The sequence below is a fragment of the Ceratotherium simum genome, chromosome X, assembly GCF_057802395.1.
Source record: "Ceratotherium simum simum isolate JZ-2026a chromosome X, ASM5780239v1, whole genome shotgun sequence".
In the NCBI taxonomy this organism is placed as follows: domain Eukaryota; kingdom Metazoa; phylum Chordata; class Mammalia; order Perissodactyla; family Rhinocerotidae; genus Ceratotherium; species Ceratotherium simum.
The window spans coordinates 36063308-36078572 of record NC_141940.1 but is presented as its reverse complement, the minus strand read 5'-3'; the positions used below and the strand labels follow the sequence as shown (position 1 = coordinate 36078572).

The window sequence follows — 15265 nt, the reverse complement described above, 5'->3', positions numbered from 1 at the left end:
CTCAAGGTCCATCCATGTTGTTGCAAATGGCATGATTTCACCTTTTTTATGGCTGAGTAGTATTCCATTATATATATATATATATATACACCACATCTTCTTTATCCATTCATCCATTGATGGGCACTTGAGTTGCTTCCAAGTCTTGGCTGTTGTGAATAATGCTGCAGTGAACATAGTGGTGCATATATCTTTTTAAATTAGTGTTTTTGTGTTCTTTTGATAAATACCCAGAAGTTGAATAGCTGGATCATATGGTAGTTTTAGTCTTAATTTTTTGAGGAATCTCCATACTGTTTTCCATAGTGGCTGCACCAGTTTGCCCTCCCACCAGCAGTGTATGCGAGTTCCCTTTTCTCCACATCCTCTCCAACACTTGTTATTTCTTGTCTTTTTAATAACAGCTATTCTGATGGATGTAAGGTGATATCTCATTGTAGTTTTGATTTGCATTTCCCTAATAATTAGTGATGTTGAACATCTTTTCGTGTGCCTATTGGCCATCTGTATATCTTCTTTGGAAAAATGTTCAGATCCTCTGCCCGTTTTTTAAATGGGTTGTTTGTTTTCTTATTGTTGAGTTGTACGAGTTCTTTGTATATTTTAGAAATTAACCTCTTATCAGATATGTGATTTGCAAATATTTTCTCCCAGTTGGTGGGTTGTCTTTTCATTTTGTTGATGGTTTCCTTTGCCATGCAGAAGCTTTTTAGTTTAATGTAAGAAGATAAACAAACAAACATATAGATAAAGAGAATAGATTGGTGGTTACCAGAGGGGAAGGAGGTAGGGGAGGATGAAAGGGGTAAAGGGGCACATGTGTATGGTAACAGATGGAAACTAGACTTCAGGTGGTGAACACTATGCAGTCTATATAGAAGTCAAAATATAATGATGTACACCTGAAATTTGCACAGTTATAAACCAATGTGACCTCAATAAAATAATAAAAAAGAGAAAAAAATATTTCAAAGTACATTAACAAAAAAAAAAAAGATAAGAGTGTGACTTCTGGAGCTAAGCTGCCTTGACTTAAACACCCATTGTGCTTTGTGACCTTGGGCAAGTAACTTAACCTTTCTATGCCTAAATCCTCTCATCTGTAAAATGAGGATAATAATGGCAACTGTGTCACAGAATTATGAGGATTAAATAAGTAAATACATGTAAAAAGTGCTATAACACTGCCTGGCACATAGCAAACCTCAGTTAAGTGTTGGCTACTATTATGTGCCAGGCACCATGCTGAAGGTTTTACATGCTTTATCTCATTTAATCCTCAGAAGCCCTATGAGGAAGTAGGTATTATTATAATCTCCATATCATAGAAAAGGAAATTGAGGCTCAGATAAATTCTAGTTAGTAATGTGTCTCAGGTTACACCGGCAGCAACTAACTCAGATCCAGGTATGTCTGACTCCAAAGCCCTGTAAGCCTCTTAACCACTGCTCCATAGTAAGACTTGCTTTTCACAGGAGGAGCACTTTAGTTGTGCTACGCCAGGGGCAAACGGGAAGGGATGGAGGCTGGTCTGGAGGGGAAGGCAAATTTGATGTGAGATACATTGAATTTGAGAGACTGGAGGGGACTTGCAGAGGAGGATGTCTTGCTGTTTTTTGTGGAAGGATGTACTCCCTTTAGAAGTAAGCAGTCTGTTCTGAGTCCATGCTGTAAACACTTCAGGGGATTTGCAGTGCTTAATTAGGAAACTTGGACAGTATTTTAAAATAGCGATAACACAAACTTCTGCTTTAAAGGGCAAAAAACTAATGAAGAGAAGTTGTAAAGTGAAGAGCAAACCTCCTGACTGAGAAAGATAAGTCATACCAAACAAATACAATATTAAGTATCAAACTAGAAACAAGGTTAAGAACACACAAGAGCAGAGGTAGGTGGCATTGGAAAAGTGCAGGTGTTATATCCACATCTACAGAGTAGGACTCAAGAGGCTGGGCACCAGCAGGAAGGGAAGATCCTAGGGTCTTAACCACTTGACAGTACTTGGTTAGGTTCTCCTTTTCCACATTGTCTTGACTTACAGATTAATTCCTGTTTTTCTGCTTTCTTTTAGAGTGCTTGCAATCTGAAATTCTTCTTTGTGAAATTCATTTCTTTAGCTCTAGAGAGTTGCCCATAGTCAAGTAGTAATGGCCCTAATAGTGGGATAACAATCATAACTAGAACTTATAGAGCACGTGTCATGAGCCAGACCCTGTTCTAAATGCCTTACATATATTAACTCATTTAATCCTCACAACAATCTTGTGAGAAATATTCTATTATTATCTCATTTTATAGACAAGAAAACTGAGGCACAGAGAAATTAAGGAATTTATGAAAATCATACAGCTGATAAATGGCAGAGCCAGGATTCAAACCCAAGGAGTTTGGTATCAGCATCTGCCTGCTACTCATCACATTGTACTGCTTCATTGGGCCATTATCTGCCACTAACATATTAGTTTGATCTAGTTTTCCTGCTTTTCTCCAGTATGATAGCTGTCTGCGAGCTGGGTAGGAAAAAAATCTTGAAGTCACTGAATTCACATGTGGGAACCAGAAACAGAGCTGAATAAAGTTCTGAGCCTCCCTCCAGGGGAGGATGTATTGTGGTTAAAAGTAGGAGTGTGCAAGTTAGCCCAGCCTTGGACCAGTCCTAGAGTTAACTGTGGTCCTTTCACTGGAATTGTTATTATAGACACTTTAACAGCTTTTTCTCTGAGATATAATTCAACATGGTCTTTTCTTTTTTTTTAAAGATTTTATTTATTTATTTTTTCCCTCCAAAGCCCCAGTAGATTGTTGTATGTCATAGCTGCACATCCTTCTAATTGCTGTATGTGGGACGCAGCCTCAGCATGGCCAGAGAAGCGGTGCGTCGGTGTGCGCCCGGGATCCGAACCCGGGCCGCCAGCAGCAGAGTGCGCACACCCAACCGCTAAGCCACAGGGCCGGCCCAACATGGTCTTTAAGAGCACCAGCTATGGAGGCAAACAAAGTGGGGTTCAAATGCAGGCTCTGAAACTTGCTAACCGTGTGACCTTGTGTACGTTCCTTAAATTTTCTGTGCATCAGTAACATGGGAAGAATTAGGAGAAAACTAGGACCAATCTCACAGGATTGTTGAAAAAAAAATAATCAATCTTAAAAAAAAAAGTAGTACAGAGTAAGCACTAAGTTCATGTGGCTGTTATTCCCTCTGGGGAGCTTTTGGGGAGCCTTAGTAGTTCATTTCCGAGCCTGACTCACCAGCCATTCTTTCCTTTTCCTGTCGTCTTTCAGAAGGTCTCCAAGGTCTTCATTCATTTGTCTCTTTGGATTTTCTTTCCCTTACATTTGGCTTTCAATTTAACAGAAGAAGACATTTATTCTATCCAGTCAACCTTTTGACAGTCTCAACCATATTCTTTGCTAAAATGTGTCAGTAAATCCAATCATTTTGCTCAGGGGCAGAAATAAAAGGAAACATGAACAAGAGATTAATGCTGAAAAAGCACCAAGATGGCAGTACCTATTTTCTTAATGAAGCCTTTCCGAAAGTATGGTCTGTAGAACATTAGTCTCATGAGATGCTCCTGGGAAAAAAAAAAAAAGGTTTACGTTGTCAAAAAGTTTGAGAAATAGAGCATACTATATGTATTCTTCTCAGAGAGCTATACTCCACACTAGTCTATTAAAAGCTCTAAATAATTTTGCAGTAAGGAAATCTGTTTAACTCTGTCTTATCCAACACTTACAAATTAATTTCACATCGGAACCTTTTTTCTACTCTCAGAGTGAGAAATTACCTTGATGCAATGGTCATCTCCACCTATGCTAACAGGCAGGCTATCCTGGAGGTCAAAGAGCAGAAAGGCTCACAGACCAAATTAAGATGCTTTAACCATATGATTTATTGAATTAATTTAAAATATACAGAGAAAAACAAAGGAAAATAGATGAACATATTAACACACTGGCTAGGAGGCTGCCCATACAGCTCATCAGTTCATTAAAATTTGCCTATTAAACTAGTTATTTTGTTCAGATAAGAGTAATAAATAATTAACAATTGTTGAGTGCTAGGCACTGTTCTATGCTTTTTATACGTACTTAACACAGCCCTAGTTGTGCATATTTTGTGGTGGGGAAATGAATAAAATGTTCAGTACACAAGAGACACGTTTGGTTTTGTCCTAAGTTAATAATTTGAGCACCTAAAGTTTTTTATTTATAATTATCCATGTAGATTTTATCAAAAAGGAAATAATCAGACTTTGGCGGTAAGACGCTGGTGGATTGAAAACATGTCTCTAATTTCACTCCAAGAGTTTCCCTCATTCCTTGGGTTCAGTGAAACCTTCCAGTATAATTCAGACAAGGGCAAAGGTGCTGTACCAAAACCAAGGGAATTGAATGAATCTATGCGTACTGAAATCACAGACCTCCTGCCTTCTTCCCCTACTCAACTGTTAGAATGTTGGCAGCCAGATCTTTACTCTGCAGACAGGATATTAGAATCATATTCACTGGGAAATCTTACCAGTTTAGGAGGAAAGACCCAAAGATACTGACATTGGAGAGTTCATCAAACTTTCTGAAATGCCTTTAAACTACAATGAAAGGATTGTTTTTAGAGGCATAAAGCCCAGAACAAGAGAGAAATGGAGGGAAGACAGCAATAATATTTTGGAAGATGGAAAGCAGATAGATCAAGGTTAACTAAATTAGCAAATCTGAGCAAGAGGAGTTCTAGACTGGCAGTGGGGAAAGATGAGATCCAACCTGGTTTACCCTGTAGAATCATCAAAAGGATCGTCATGCACCTCTGGAACTGGGCATAAAGTAGAAGCTATTACAGGAGGATTGATGGAAAGCTGTTTAAGAACTAGAACCCTAGATGTGCTCTTTCAATTCGATTCTTCTAGGTGACTGCCCCTCCTGTACTTCAGCAGAAAACTAGAGATTCATTCTCTAGAGATGGTGAAACAGAGGGTCTCTGGACTGCAGGATACCGTGAACAGCTGACCGCTTGAATATCATAAGGAACATGGAATTATGTGAAGTGAATCCTGAATGCTGAAACCCCAGGATTTTTCTTCCTCTAAGTTCTGCTCAGAAAATTATCCAAAAGCAGGAAATAAGACTAAAAGAGTACAGGATTTCCTTTGAGTATCATATGGAGCATTACTTAACAAGACCACCCAAAGATGATTTAATTATCTAAGGAGATATACCTTTATTTGACTTTGCTATTTATACTAAGGGCTTAGAATCTGCAAAGTTATATGTTAACTTGCAGATTTTACCCAGTAGAGATGCAGATGATTTTTGTCCAGTAGAAAAGATAACTAAAAAGATTATAGCTTTTATTACTTTGTTGAACATTAACTAGCTGTGTATCTAATCTAGTAATCTTATTCTAAGATCCCTTCTTAAAGGACTATGAGAAATGTCCAATTCTTCAAAGTGTTCTTTGAATCCTCTTGATCCTAGATTTGTATGAGAGTCACGTTTTTAATTTTTTGAATATTTTATTTTGGCAATTTCTCAAATGTTGGCAGTCAGACATTTACCTCTGGGTTGGAAAATGAAAGAGTATTCTCTGGGAAATTTGACCAACCAAGAAGGAAAAACCTAAAGATACTGACATCCAGTTTTCCAACAAATGGCCCAGACAGATCACCCTGTATTTAGGATGACCATATATTTTATCAGACAAAATAGGACATTTTTGAGAGTAAAAGGAGGCTTTATTAATAATTATGCTGGGACAACAGGCATAACCTGGGACTGTCCTTGTAATACCAGGACATATGACTATATTACTTATAGTGAAGCTATCATTCAACAATCCCATTCATTCTCTCAGAATTTCCAATCAGCTCTTTAGCCTGCCCATATATGAGCAGAAAACCAAGCATTACAAAGATTTGATGAAAGCCTCTAACTTGAAAGATAGAGATCAAAACAAAGAAGTAGTTAAAGGCAACATGGAGGGAACAGAGACTATACAGGGAGAATAAAATCCCCTCCTTTCAGAAAACACGACAATAAATATCATCAGTGGGCTAAAATATGTATTGAATTCATGAAATGAGAACAGGATGATGTAAAAAGAAAAAAAAAAGAGCATTCAGAGGACACACACACAAAACCTTGGAAATTTAAAACAATGGCAAAAATGAAAAAGAAATGAGTGGAAGGGGTGGAAGATAAGGTATGAAAATCTCACAGAAATTAGAGCAAAATGATAAAAGGTGGAAAATAACAGAGAAAAAGTAAGAAAATTAAAGGAGCAATCAAGGTGGCCCAACATCTAAGTAATAGGAAATGCAGAAAGAAATAGATGTGACAACAGAGAAAATGGATAAAAAGAAATTATCAATGAAATAATACAAGAAAAATTCACCATGCTAAAGAATATAAATCTCCATATTTAAAGGCCCCAATTAGTGTCAAGCCCAATAAGTGAAAATGAGTCCTCAGTATTATGAAATTTTAGACTGTTAGGGCCAAAGAGAAAATCCTACAAGCTTTTGGGATGTGGTAGAGGAAAGTCACAAACAAAGCATGAAGAATGATTTTGGACTTTTTAACAGCAAAACAGAAAGCCAGAAGATAATAGAGCCATGCTTTTAAAAATCTGAAGAAAAAATATTTTTAACATAGAAACTCCAATTGTTAATTCTAGGAAAAATAAAAAGTTGTGCAGCAGAGGAAAAATAGTCAAAAGTTACTATCTTGTCATAAGAATGTAAACAGTGATCTAAGCTAAATATAATTATGTTGGGAGTTTGGAGAGATGGGAGATATATATGTTTGTGGTGGGCAGGGAAAAGTAAGAGTATCAAATCTTCATCTCCCAAACAGGCAAGTCAATAGATATGCCTAAAACTGAAAATCTATGAGTTAGCAATACAAGCACGTAAATTTAGAGGTATTGAGACACACATCGAAAGAATCAATGAAAATATTTGAAAGTGCTTTCCTAATGGGGAGGAGAAATAGAGTGAGGGAAGAGGAATAGGGACTGTTGTTGGACTGTAATCCTACAAACCTTGTAGAATTAGTTGACTTATTATGATAGGTGCACATGTAACTTTGATTAAAAAATTTTAAAGTAAAAAGAAATGAATAATCATACTGTTTGAGTCATGGTTCAAGTAACAATACTGGAGTTTGGAAAATTAAGTACTTGATTCCAGCTTGAAGTTCATATTTTGGTAAGAGATTCTGGCTCATAGACTTAGTTCAAAAGAACCATGTAGAAAGGGTTTTCTCTTTCATAGAACCTGTTTTGGCTCCTAGAATGCTTATATTAATTTTTATCATATATGAACAAAATAGAATTGTTTTGAGGTAGTGTTTTTTAGATAATAAGGACTTGGGAATCAGGAGAGTTTAATTTGAATATCTGTTCTGCCACTGAATGCTGTATTATGTTGAACGAGTCATTCACCTGTTTTGGACATCAGTTTCCTCAGCTGTCAAATGGATATAGTAAGAGAAATTATGTCTACTATCATGCAGTGGGTTAATAGTTCTCTCCTCCGGAACCCTGATCCCAGTCTCAGAGAGCTCTAGAACTCTCAGAGAGAAAAACTGATGAAGGGGCAATGAAGAATACCAGTGGATAGCCCATTTTGAGTTAGAACAGAACCTTAACCCTACAGGGAAGCCCCAAACCCATCCCCGGGTATGTAGTATTCCCAACAGGATCAGAAGCTTCTTGAATAGATAAGGATACGGCTGTTGAGAATAAAGACACAAAGCTCCTATAGCAAGCCTACTGCCCTTTAACATTACAGAGGATCCACTCAGAGGCAGAGCTATCCAGACCACAACTATCTCCAAAGGGAGGAGATAAAATGCTCCTTATGCTTTACATCTAATTAATTAGCTTTTCTGTGCCTTCTCTATGTCTTTCTCCCACTGTGCTTTTGTCCTGGGACCCAATTTCTCATCTTCTTGTCATGCCAAACCTACTCTGACTCCTCTTTCATCACCCCTGCCCTGCAGATACTTCATAATCTGTTACTGTGACCATATCTTTTCCAGAACTTGGCCTTCATTTTTAATCTTAATTCTCTACCAATCTAACACATACCTCAAAAGGATACATAGATCGTCAAATGAAACAATGCTGTGTTTTGTTTTATTTTTTGTATTTTTTAAAAGTTCAGAGGTTCATAGTGATGCCTCAGGATTCACAGAGTGGCTGGGGGTAGGGGGCGGCAGGATTGAGGCCTAGTTCATAGGGCTCCAGGACTCCTTCTCTTTCAACCAGATCGGCTCCACTTTTATTATATAATATAGCTTTTGGCAGAAGGGTTCTTCCTCAAAAAACTAAATTAAATTAAAAAAAAGCAAATGTCCAACTTGATATATAAAATATTACTTGGATTCAAATCTCAGTTTTTTCACTTACTGGTTGTATGACTATGGGTAAGTCATTTAGCCCTCTCTGAGCCTCAGTTTCACCAACTATAACATAATATATATTATGAAAAAGCAAAATCCAAAAGTAAGATAATATTATTTTTGCATTCTCCCTGAACCTTGTCAGCCCAACATCTCAGGTGATTGTAACCTTCAACAAACCTTCTGTCCTCTATCCATGCTAAATTTAGAGGTCAGCAGACAAGATTGTCTAAACTATGAAAAGCTAAAGCATCATTCTATGGCCTTGGGTGGTTGTATGTGGCCCAAAGGAATCTTTGCCTGGGTCAGGCTGTAATCATTATTTAATGGGAAGGTGCCCCATTCCTTTTTTCCTTTAGGGCATGACTCACAAGCACCTGGCATCCAGGCCTCTGTGACTCCTCTGCTCACATTGCTTAATTCCTGACAGCTCATTGTGCCTCTGACACAATAGAGGCATATTGTCCCAGGCGTCATCAATTTAGTATGTTTCAGTTGCTCATTCTGATCACAGAGTCACTCCAGAGCCTTAATTTTTAACTGTTGAAAATTAATCTGGCACTTTGTGCACTCTTAGATGGAGACAAATGGACCCTGAATAATTTAAAAGACATTTTCTCAAAGCGTCTAACAGAGTTGAAGGCTCCTGATTTTTCATTGCTCCTACAACCTAATCTAAACAAGTTAAATGACCATTATTGATGCTTTCATTCTTCTAAAAACAATGGCTCAGTGTACATGCCAGGTGATCGGATTGTATTTGCTTATCAAAGTTGAAAATTCATTTTGGGGAGCTTGTATCTTTGGATCCGCCTCCAGCCAGGTTCCTGACAATGAAGAATGAGTAGTGGTTCAGCTTCTCCTCAACTGTTTTAAATGCACTGTAGTTAAAAAGCAGAAGGAACAATCACAGGAAGCAGACTAAATGAAGGCCAAGGATGATCTAGCAGTTACAATGACATATGCCTTTGTGTTTTAATATTAATGGAATTCCCAATAGTGGTTGTCTTAATAGATTTCTTAAGCAACTCTGAATCATGAAACATAATAAACATTGTTCAGGCATATTTTCAATGGATGGATCCTTCCTAAATATGGCTCATCCCTTAGAAGAGACAAAAAAATGTTGCTTTCTGAGGGTGGGTTTTATTTTGTATATGTGAGAATATTTGCCTCTTTTTAACCCAGCCTTCTGTCAAATCAGGAAAAAACCTGCTGGAAATGGACATTCAAGAGCCAAGGGAGAATTGAGAGAGGCTGAAGGAAAAGAATTAAGGAAGAATGCTATCCATCATACTGAGCTTTAATATTGCTGACTGTCATGGCCCAGTCTTGGGTCCTCTCTTCTTTTTGCTGTATACTCCTATCTTGCTTACCTCATCCTCATCCAGTCTCATGGCTTTAAGTACCATCTCTATGCTTATGGCTCGCAAATTTCTATCTACAGCTTGATCTGAGCTCCAAGCTCCACCATGCCACTGCCTGCTGGACATTCCAGCTTGGATGTCCCCAAGTCATCTCCAAATCAACACATCTAAAACTAAACTCATGTCTTCTCCCGCCCCTGCTCCTACCTACTGGGTATCAAATATTATTCTAGGTGCTAGAGATATAGCAGATAGTCATATATTCTGACTCCTGGGGTTTACATTTTATTGGTAGAGAGTAATAATTAAAAACATACAAATAAAGAAGTCTAATGGATTTTTTTATATATAAAATATATATTGGGCCTGCCCTGTGGCTTAGCGGTTAAGTGCCCACGCTCTGCTACTGGCCGCCCGGGGTTCAGATCCCGGGCGCGCACCGATGCACTGCTTCTCCGGCCATGCTGAGGCCACGTCTCACATACAGCAACTGGAAGGATGTGCAACTAGGACGTACAACTATCTAGTGGGGCTTTGGGGAAAAAAAAAGGAGGAGGATTGGCAAGAGATGTTAGCTGAGAGCCGGTCTTCCTCAGCAAAAAGAGGAGGATTAGCGTGGATGTTTGCTCAGGGCTGATTTTCCTCACACACAAAAAAATAAAATATATATTAAGTATATTGGAGCAAAGTAAAGTAGACTAAGGAGATAGAGAATGATGGAGAAAATACTGTATTTGATATGGTGATCAAGCAAGGTCTATCTGAGAAGACATTAATTAAGGAAAACCTGAACAAAAAGAAGGAATAAGCCATGCAATTATCTGGGAGAAGAACATTTCACATATCGGAAGCAGCAAGTTCAAATGCCCTGAGGTGGGAAAATGCTTGGTGTGTTTGAGAAAAAGCTTAATTGCTGGAAAGTAGTAAGGGAGAAGAAAAGTTTTAGGAAATGGGGTAAGAGAGGTAGCCAGGACCCAGATCATACATGGGTTTGTAGGCCATGATAAGGAGAATTTGATTTTTATTCCAAGTTTGATGAAAAGTCATTGTAGGGTTTTGAGCAGAGGAGTGACATAATTTGATTTAGGTTTTGAAAGGATCTCTGGCCGTTGTGATGAGAATAGACTGTAGGGGACCAGAGTGGGAGCAGGGAGACCAGTCAGTATGCTATAGCGAAGGTCCAGGGGAGAGATGATGGTGGCTTGGACTATAGTGACAGCAGTGGATATAGTAAGAAGCATTTAGATGCAATATGTATTTTGTAGATAGAGCCAATGGATTTGCATATCTAAGGGAGTGGCACCACCACCATCCATCCAGTTTTCAAGCCAGAAACCTAGTAGTCATTCTTGACTCTTCTATTACTTCACCCCCACATATAATCCATTGCCAGGGTCTGTTGATTCTCCTTAGGTGAAGACTGGAATGAAGAGCATTTCTATCAGAAAGAGAAGCACGTAAGATAAAATAATATGTGTAATAAGATCAATTAGACCACAGATTATTTGTCAAGGAAACTAAATGAAGAAATAGCATCCAAGATTAAATATTACTGTGTAGAATGACCTTGCCTGACTCCTCCCTCAACCTAAATTATGTTAACCCAATCCCATGCTCCCACAGTTCCTTGTTGTTATCCTTCATGGCACTTATCACAAGTTGTGGGTACATATTTATTCATTTGATTATTTAATGTCTGTCTATCTCACTAGATTAAAAGCTTGGGTGAGTGCAGGGACCCAGTCTTACTTATCTTTATATCTCTAGTGCTTAGCATAGTATCTGGCTCATAGAATATACTCAATGTTTGATGAATGAATAAATGAGTGAGTGAATATAAATATAAAAAGGTTATTATAAAGAGAATGCTGATGATCTTCTACAAGTGCCTTAGAGCGCTGACAAAGAATGAAATTAGGCATAAGGAAAAAACTCTTGGCTAAAATATTTTTAAACGCTAGACTAAGTCTAGAAGTAATAGCATCTCAATTTTTATATTCAGCAAACAAGAGGCTTCTGAGTACTGGATATAAAATAGATTTGTTCCTACGTGGAATAAATGATCTCTAAATTCCCTTCTAGATTTGTAAGATTCTGAGAAGTATAATTGACAACCACTAATCTTGGGAGCATTCATTGATTTGTTGGTTAGACAAAAATATGCTGAGTCCCTACTCTGTACTAGGTACTGGGCTAGGCATTGTGAACTCAACATTGATTCACATTCCATACTCTCAATGAGCCTGAAACCTAGTAGGGGCATTCCTTTGAGAGATCTGCCTGGCATAGCGGACATAATTTTTTGCCTCCAGATCTAGGCATCTTATGGCCTGTATGTATGATGTCTTAAGGCCTGACAACAAATTGGCCCATGTGGTTGTCAAGGTTCTCTGAGAAATAGATACCAAGATGGGATGTAATGTCCAAAGATTTTATTAGGAGAAACATCTGTGGGAGAAAATGGAGAGGGGTCCAGCAAAGGCTGGGAGAACTATCAGACCACAATTTAAGTCTGACCCTGAGTAAAGGAAAGAGAGAAGGAAACTCCAGTGAACTGTCCTAGACTTCTGAGCAGTCTAAAGAACGTTTGGCAAGGCCATGGGGAGTCAGCCATGAGAGGAGTCCTGTGTCTGCCGGGGATGGCCCTGCCTTAATTTCTCTGCGATACTTAGTTGGAGTAGCCTAAAGGGAGTGTGACTTGGGAGCAAATGCTATGATGAATTTCAGAGTGCAGCAGCTATGGTTCTTGGTCAGTTATGCTCCTTGTAGTTGTGGGGTGTGTAAGACTCTTTCTCATGGCTGCTACAGCCCACTATGGAGTTATGATGACTTATTCAGACAACAAATAATTACTTGGAGGATGTTCTGTGAACAGTTTTCCAGAGAGAACATTAGAAGTCCAATTTTATGGAAAAGAACCAAAAGAAATAGTGCAACATAAGAAATTGATTACCAGGTTGTTAGCGAGAGAAGCACTCAAGCTTAGCACTCCTGGTTTATGTGTTCATCGGATCAATGCAGATGTATGTATACAGTTATATCGTACTGGTGTTTGTTTTTATTCACACTCTATAACGAAGGTGCTACCTACTTTGGTGAGAGTACTACCATAGCTATGACTGATTTGTAGTGTTGTTTCTCCTCAAGTATGCTCATATTTAGCCTTTCAAACCCCATTAGTCAATTAGACAGCTATTAGTCAATCCGTAGCAATGGCTGCAAAGGAATGTGGGATGCTGTTTTCTTTATTTTCCTGCTTTTTACTCAGTATCAATCAGGGTATGCTAGATTATGCTGCAGTAAGAAATAACCTGAAAAATTGCATTGGCCTGGACTGGCAGAAGTTTATTTTTCACACTCCTTGTGGATTGGCTGGGGCTCTTCTCTATGCCATTCTTATTCTTGGGCCCAGGCTAATGGAATAGCCACTGTCCGTAACATTGCTGCTCATTGCTGTAGAGGGAAAATATCAGGAAGTCCAAACATGCAGTAAGTCTTAAACCTTCTGCCCAGAAGTGATATGTGTCTCATTACACTGACTCAAACAAGTCAAATGCCCAAGCCCTGACTTCAAGGAGATGGGAAGTATTATCCTTCCACAAGGAGATGATCCTTATGTTAGTGAACACTAATATAAAGTGTGCAGTTCCAATCTGGACAGTCTTGTCTGTATTGCTGGTACCTAGAAAGGTACCTGGCATATAGTTTGTTCTCAATAAAGATTTGTTGAATGAATGAATGAAACTTGAACCTGAAAGTGCAAGACTCTTCCAGTCCCTAGTATCTTCTTACTTCTCTTAAAATAGGGATTACACAGCCTGATAAGTACAAAGGGAGGGAAGTACAAAAATTTTACAGGCTGGATTGGTATGAAATGATCAGGGAGCCTGATAAGTCCTAGGCAGAAAACCCTTTGCATGAGTCCATCAATAAGAGCAGTGATGCCCTTGTGCCTGAAGGATCATAGTTTTTAGGCTTGACTCAAAAAGTGCCTTCCAAGTCAATGAATGTTTATTAAAAGCCAATTTCGTGGCAAATAAAAACTGAGGATTACGGTGGAGACAGCAGGGGATCTAAAAGTATTATAAGACATAGATTCTGCCCTTGGAAGTTTATAGTTCTATTGGGAAGACAAGGTGAGTACAATAAAAGCAACTAGAAAGAGCTCTATGTAATGGAAAGAACATTGACTTAGAGTCAGATCAATCTGGGTTTGAAACCCTGATCTATTACTTTGTTTTGTATGACTTAATTTTTATATGACATGTGACTTAACTTTTCTGAGTTTTATTTTACTCATCTGTAAAATGGGGGTAATAACACAGCCTATGTCACAGGGTTGTTGTGCATATTAAATGGGATAATATATGTTACAAGCCTAGTACATAGTGAGCAGGCAAGAAATAATAGCTAATATTTACTGAACACTTAGTACATAATTGTACAGTTCTAAGTGCTGTGTGTGTATATATATGTATATATTTCCAATGTTCATTCCAAGGTAATATACATATATATATATATTCCTTTCATATATATATATTCCTTTAATCTCATATTTATATTCCATATATATATATGCCTTTACTCATATATATATTCCTTTAATCTTTACTACAACCCTATGGGGTAGGTGAGATAGGTACTATTATTATCCCTATTTTACAAGTGAGAAAGCTGAGGAACAGAGAGATTATGCAACTTACCCAAAGTATATAGCTAGTAAGTGGGAACTGACTTTTGAACTCAAGCAGCGTGATCCTAGCAGCTGTACTCTTAATCACAATGCTGTGCTGTAGGTAAGCATGGTACATGCAGACCTTAAGTAGTCAATACTGTGCATGGCATAAGTGTATATGTCAGAGAGCAATAGGCTATAGAGCTAAAAGTAGGTCAAAGAAATGTTTTGGAGTTTTGGAAGTAGATAAACTTTGATTATTGAGATTCTTGTCTTGGAATACAGTAAAGGCTAAAAAATGGTGGCAATTATTGATTGTAGTGAGTAACTACAGAACGATTTGGCAGTATTTATAAACAAGGGTTATATTTCTTGGTAAACATGAGAAGGTTTGTAGGTCTTCAAGGAAGGAAGTCGTTGATACAAGGTGAAATAATGAAGGAAGGCTTCACAAAAGAGGTAGAATCTGAAGATGTTGATTTTTCAGATAGAAAAATGAGCCAAGGCATGGCATGTGGAGAGTTGATGACAGACAATGACTGTCTTGACTGAAGAGGATTGTCTTAAGGGGTCATGATACAAACTGATAACATAATAATAAAATAAGGACAGTGGCATTAGAACTTTTCATGAATATTGCACATTGCCATTTGTACGGTTCAGTATTATATGGGAGAAAGAGCCCTGAACTGAGAGGGTCTTTTCACCTAGGTTTATACGCCACTGCTGTCACACACTAGCTGGATAACTTTGAGTACCTAGCTGACGTTTTCTAATTCTCAATTTCCCTGTTTATAATGTGAGTATAACAACACAA

The 15265-nt window shown here is 38.1% G+C and overlaps 1 protein-coding gene across 1 annotated transcript in view; it reads right to left on the bottom strand.

Moving 5' to 3' along the window:
* Positions 1–15265, bottom strand: part of LOC147911819 (uncharacterized) — a 303124-nt gene that overhangs the window by 56949 nt on the left and 230910 nt on the right. Inside the window, exon 3 of the mRNA XM_087427422.1 lies at positions 3512–3575. Coding sequence (XP_087283548.1) covers positions 3512–3575 — 64 coding nt within the window. The remainder of the gene's footprint in view (positions 1–3511; positions 3576–15265) is intronic.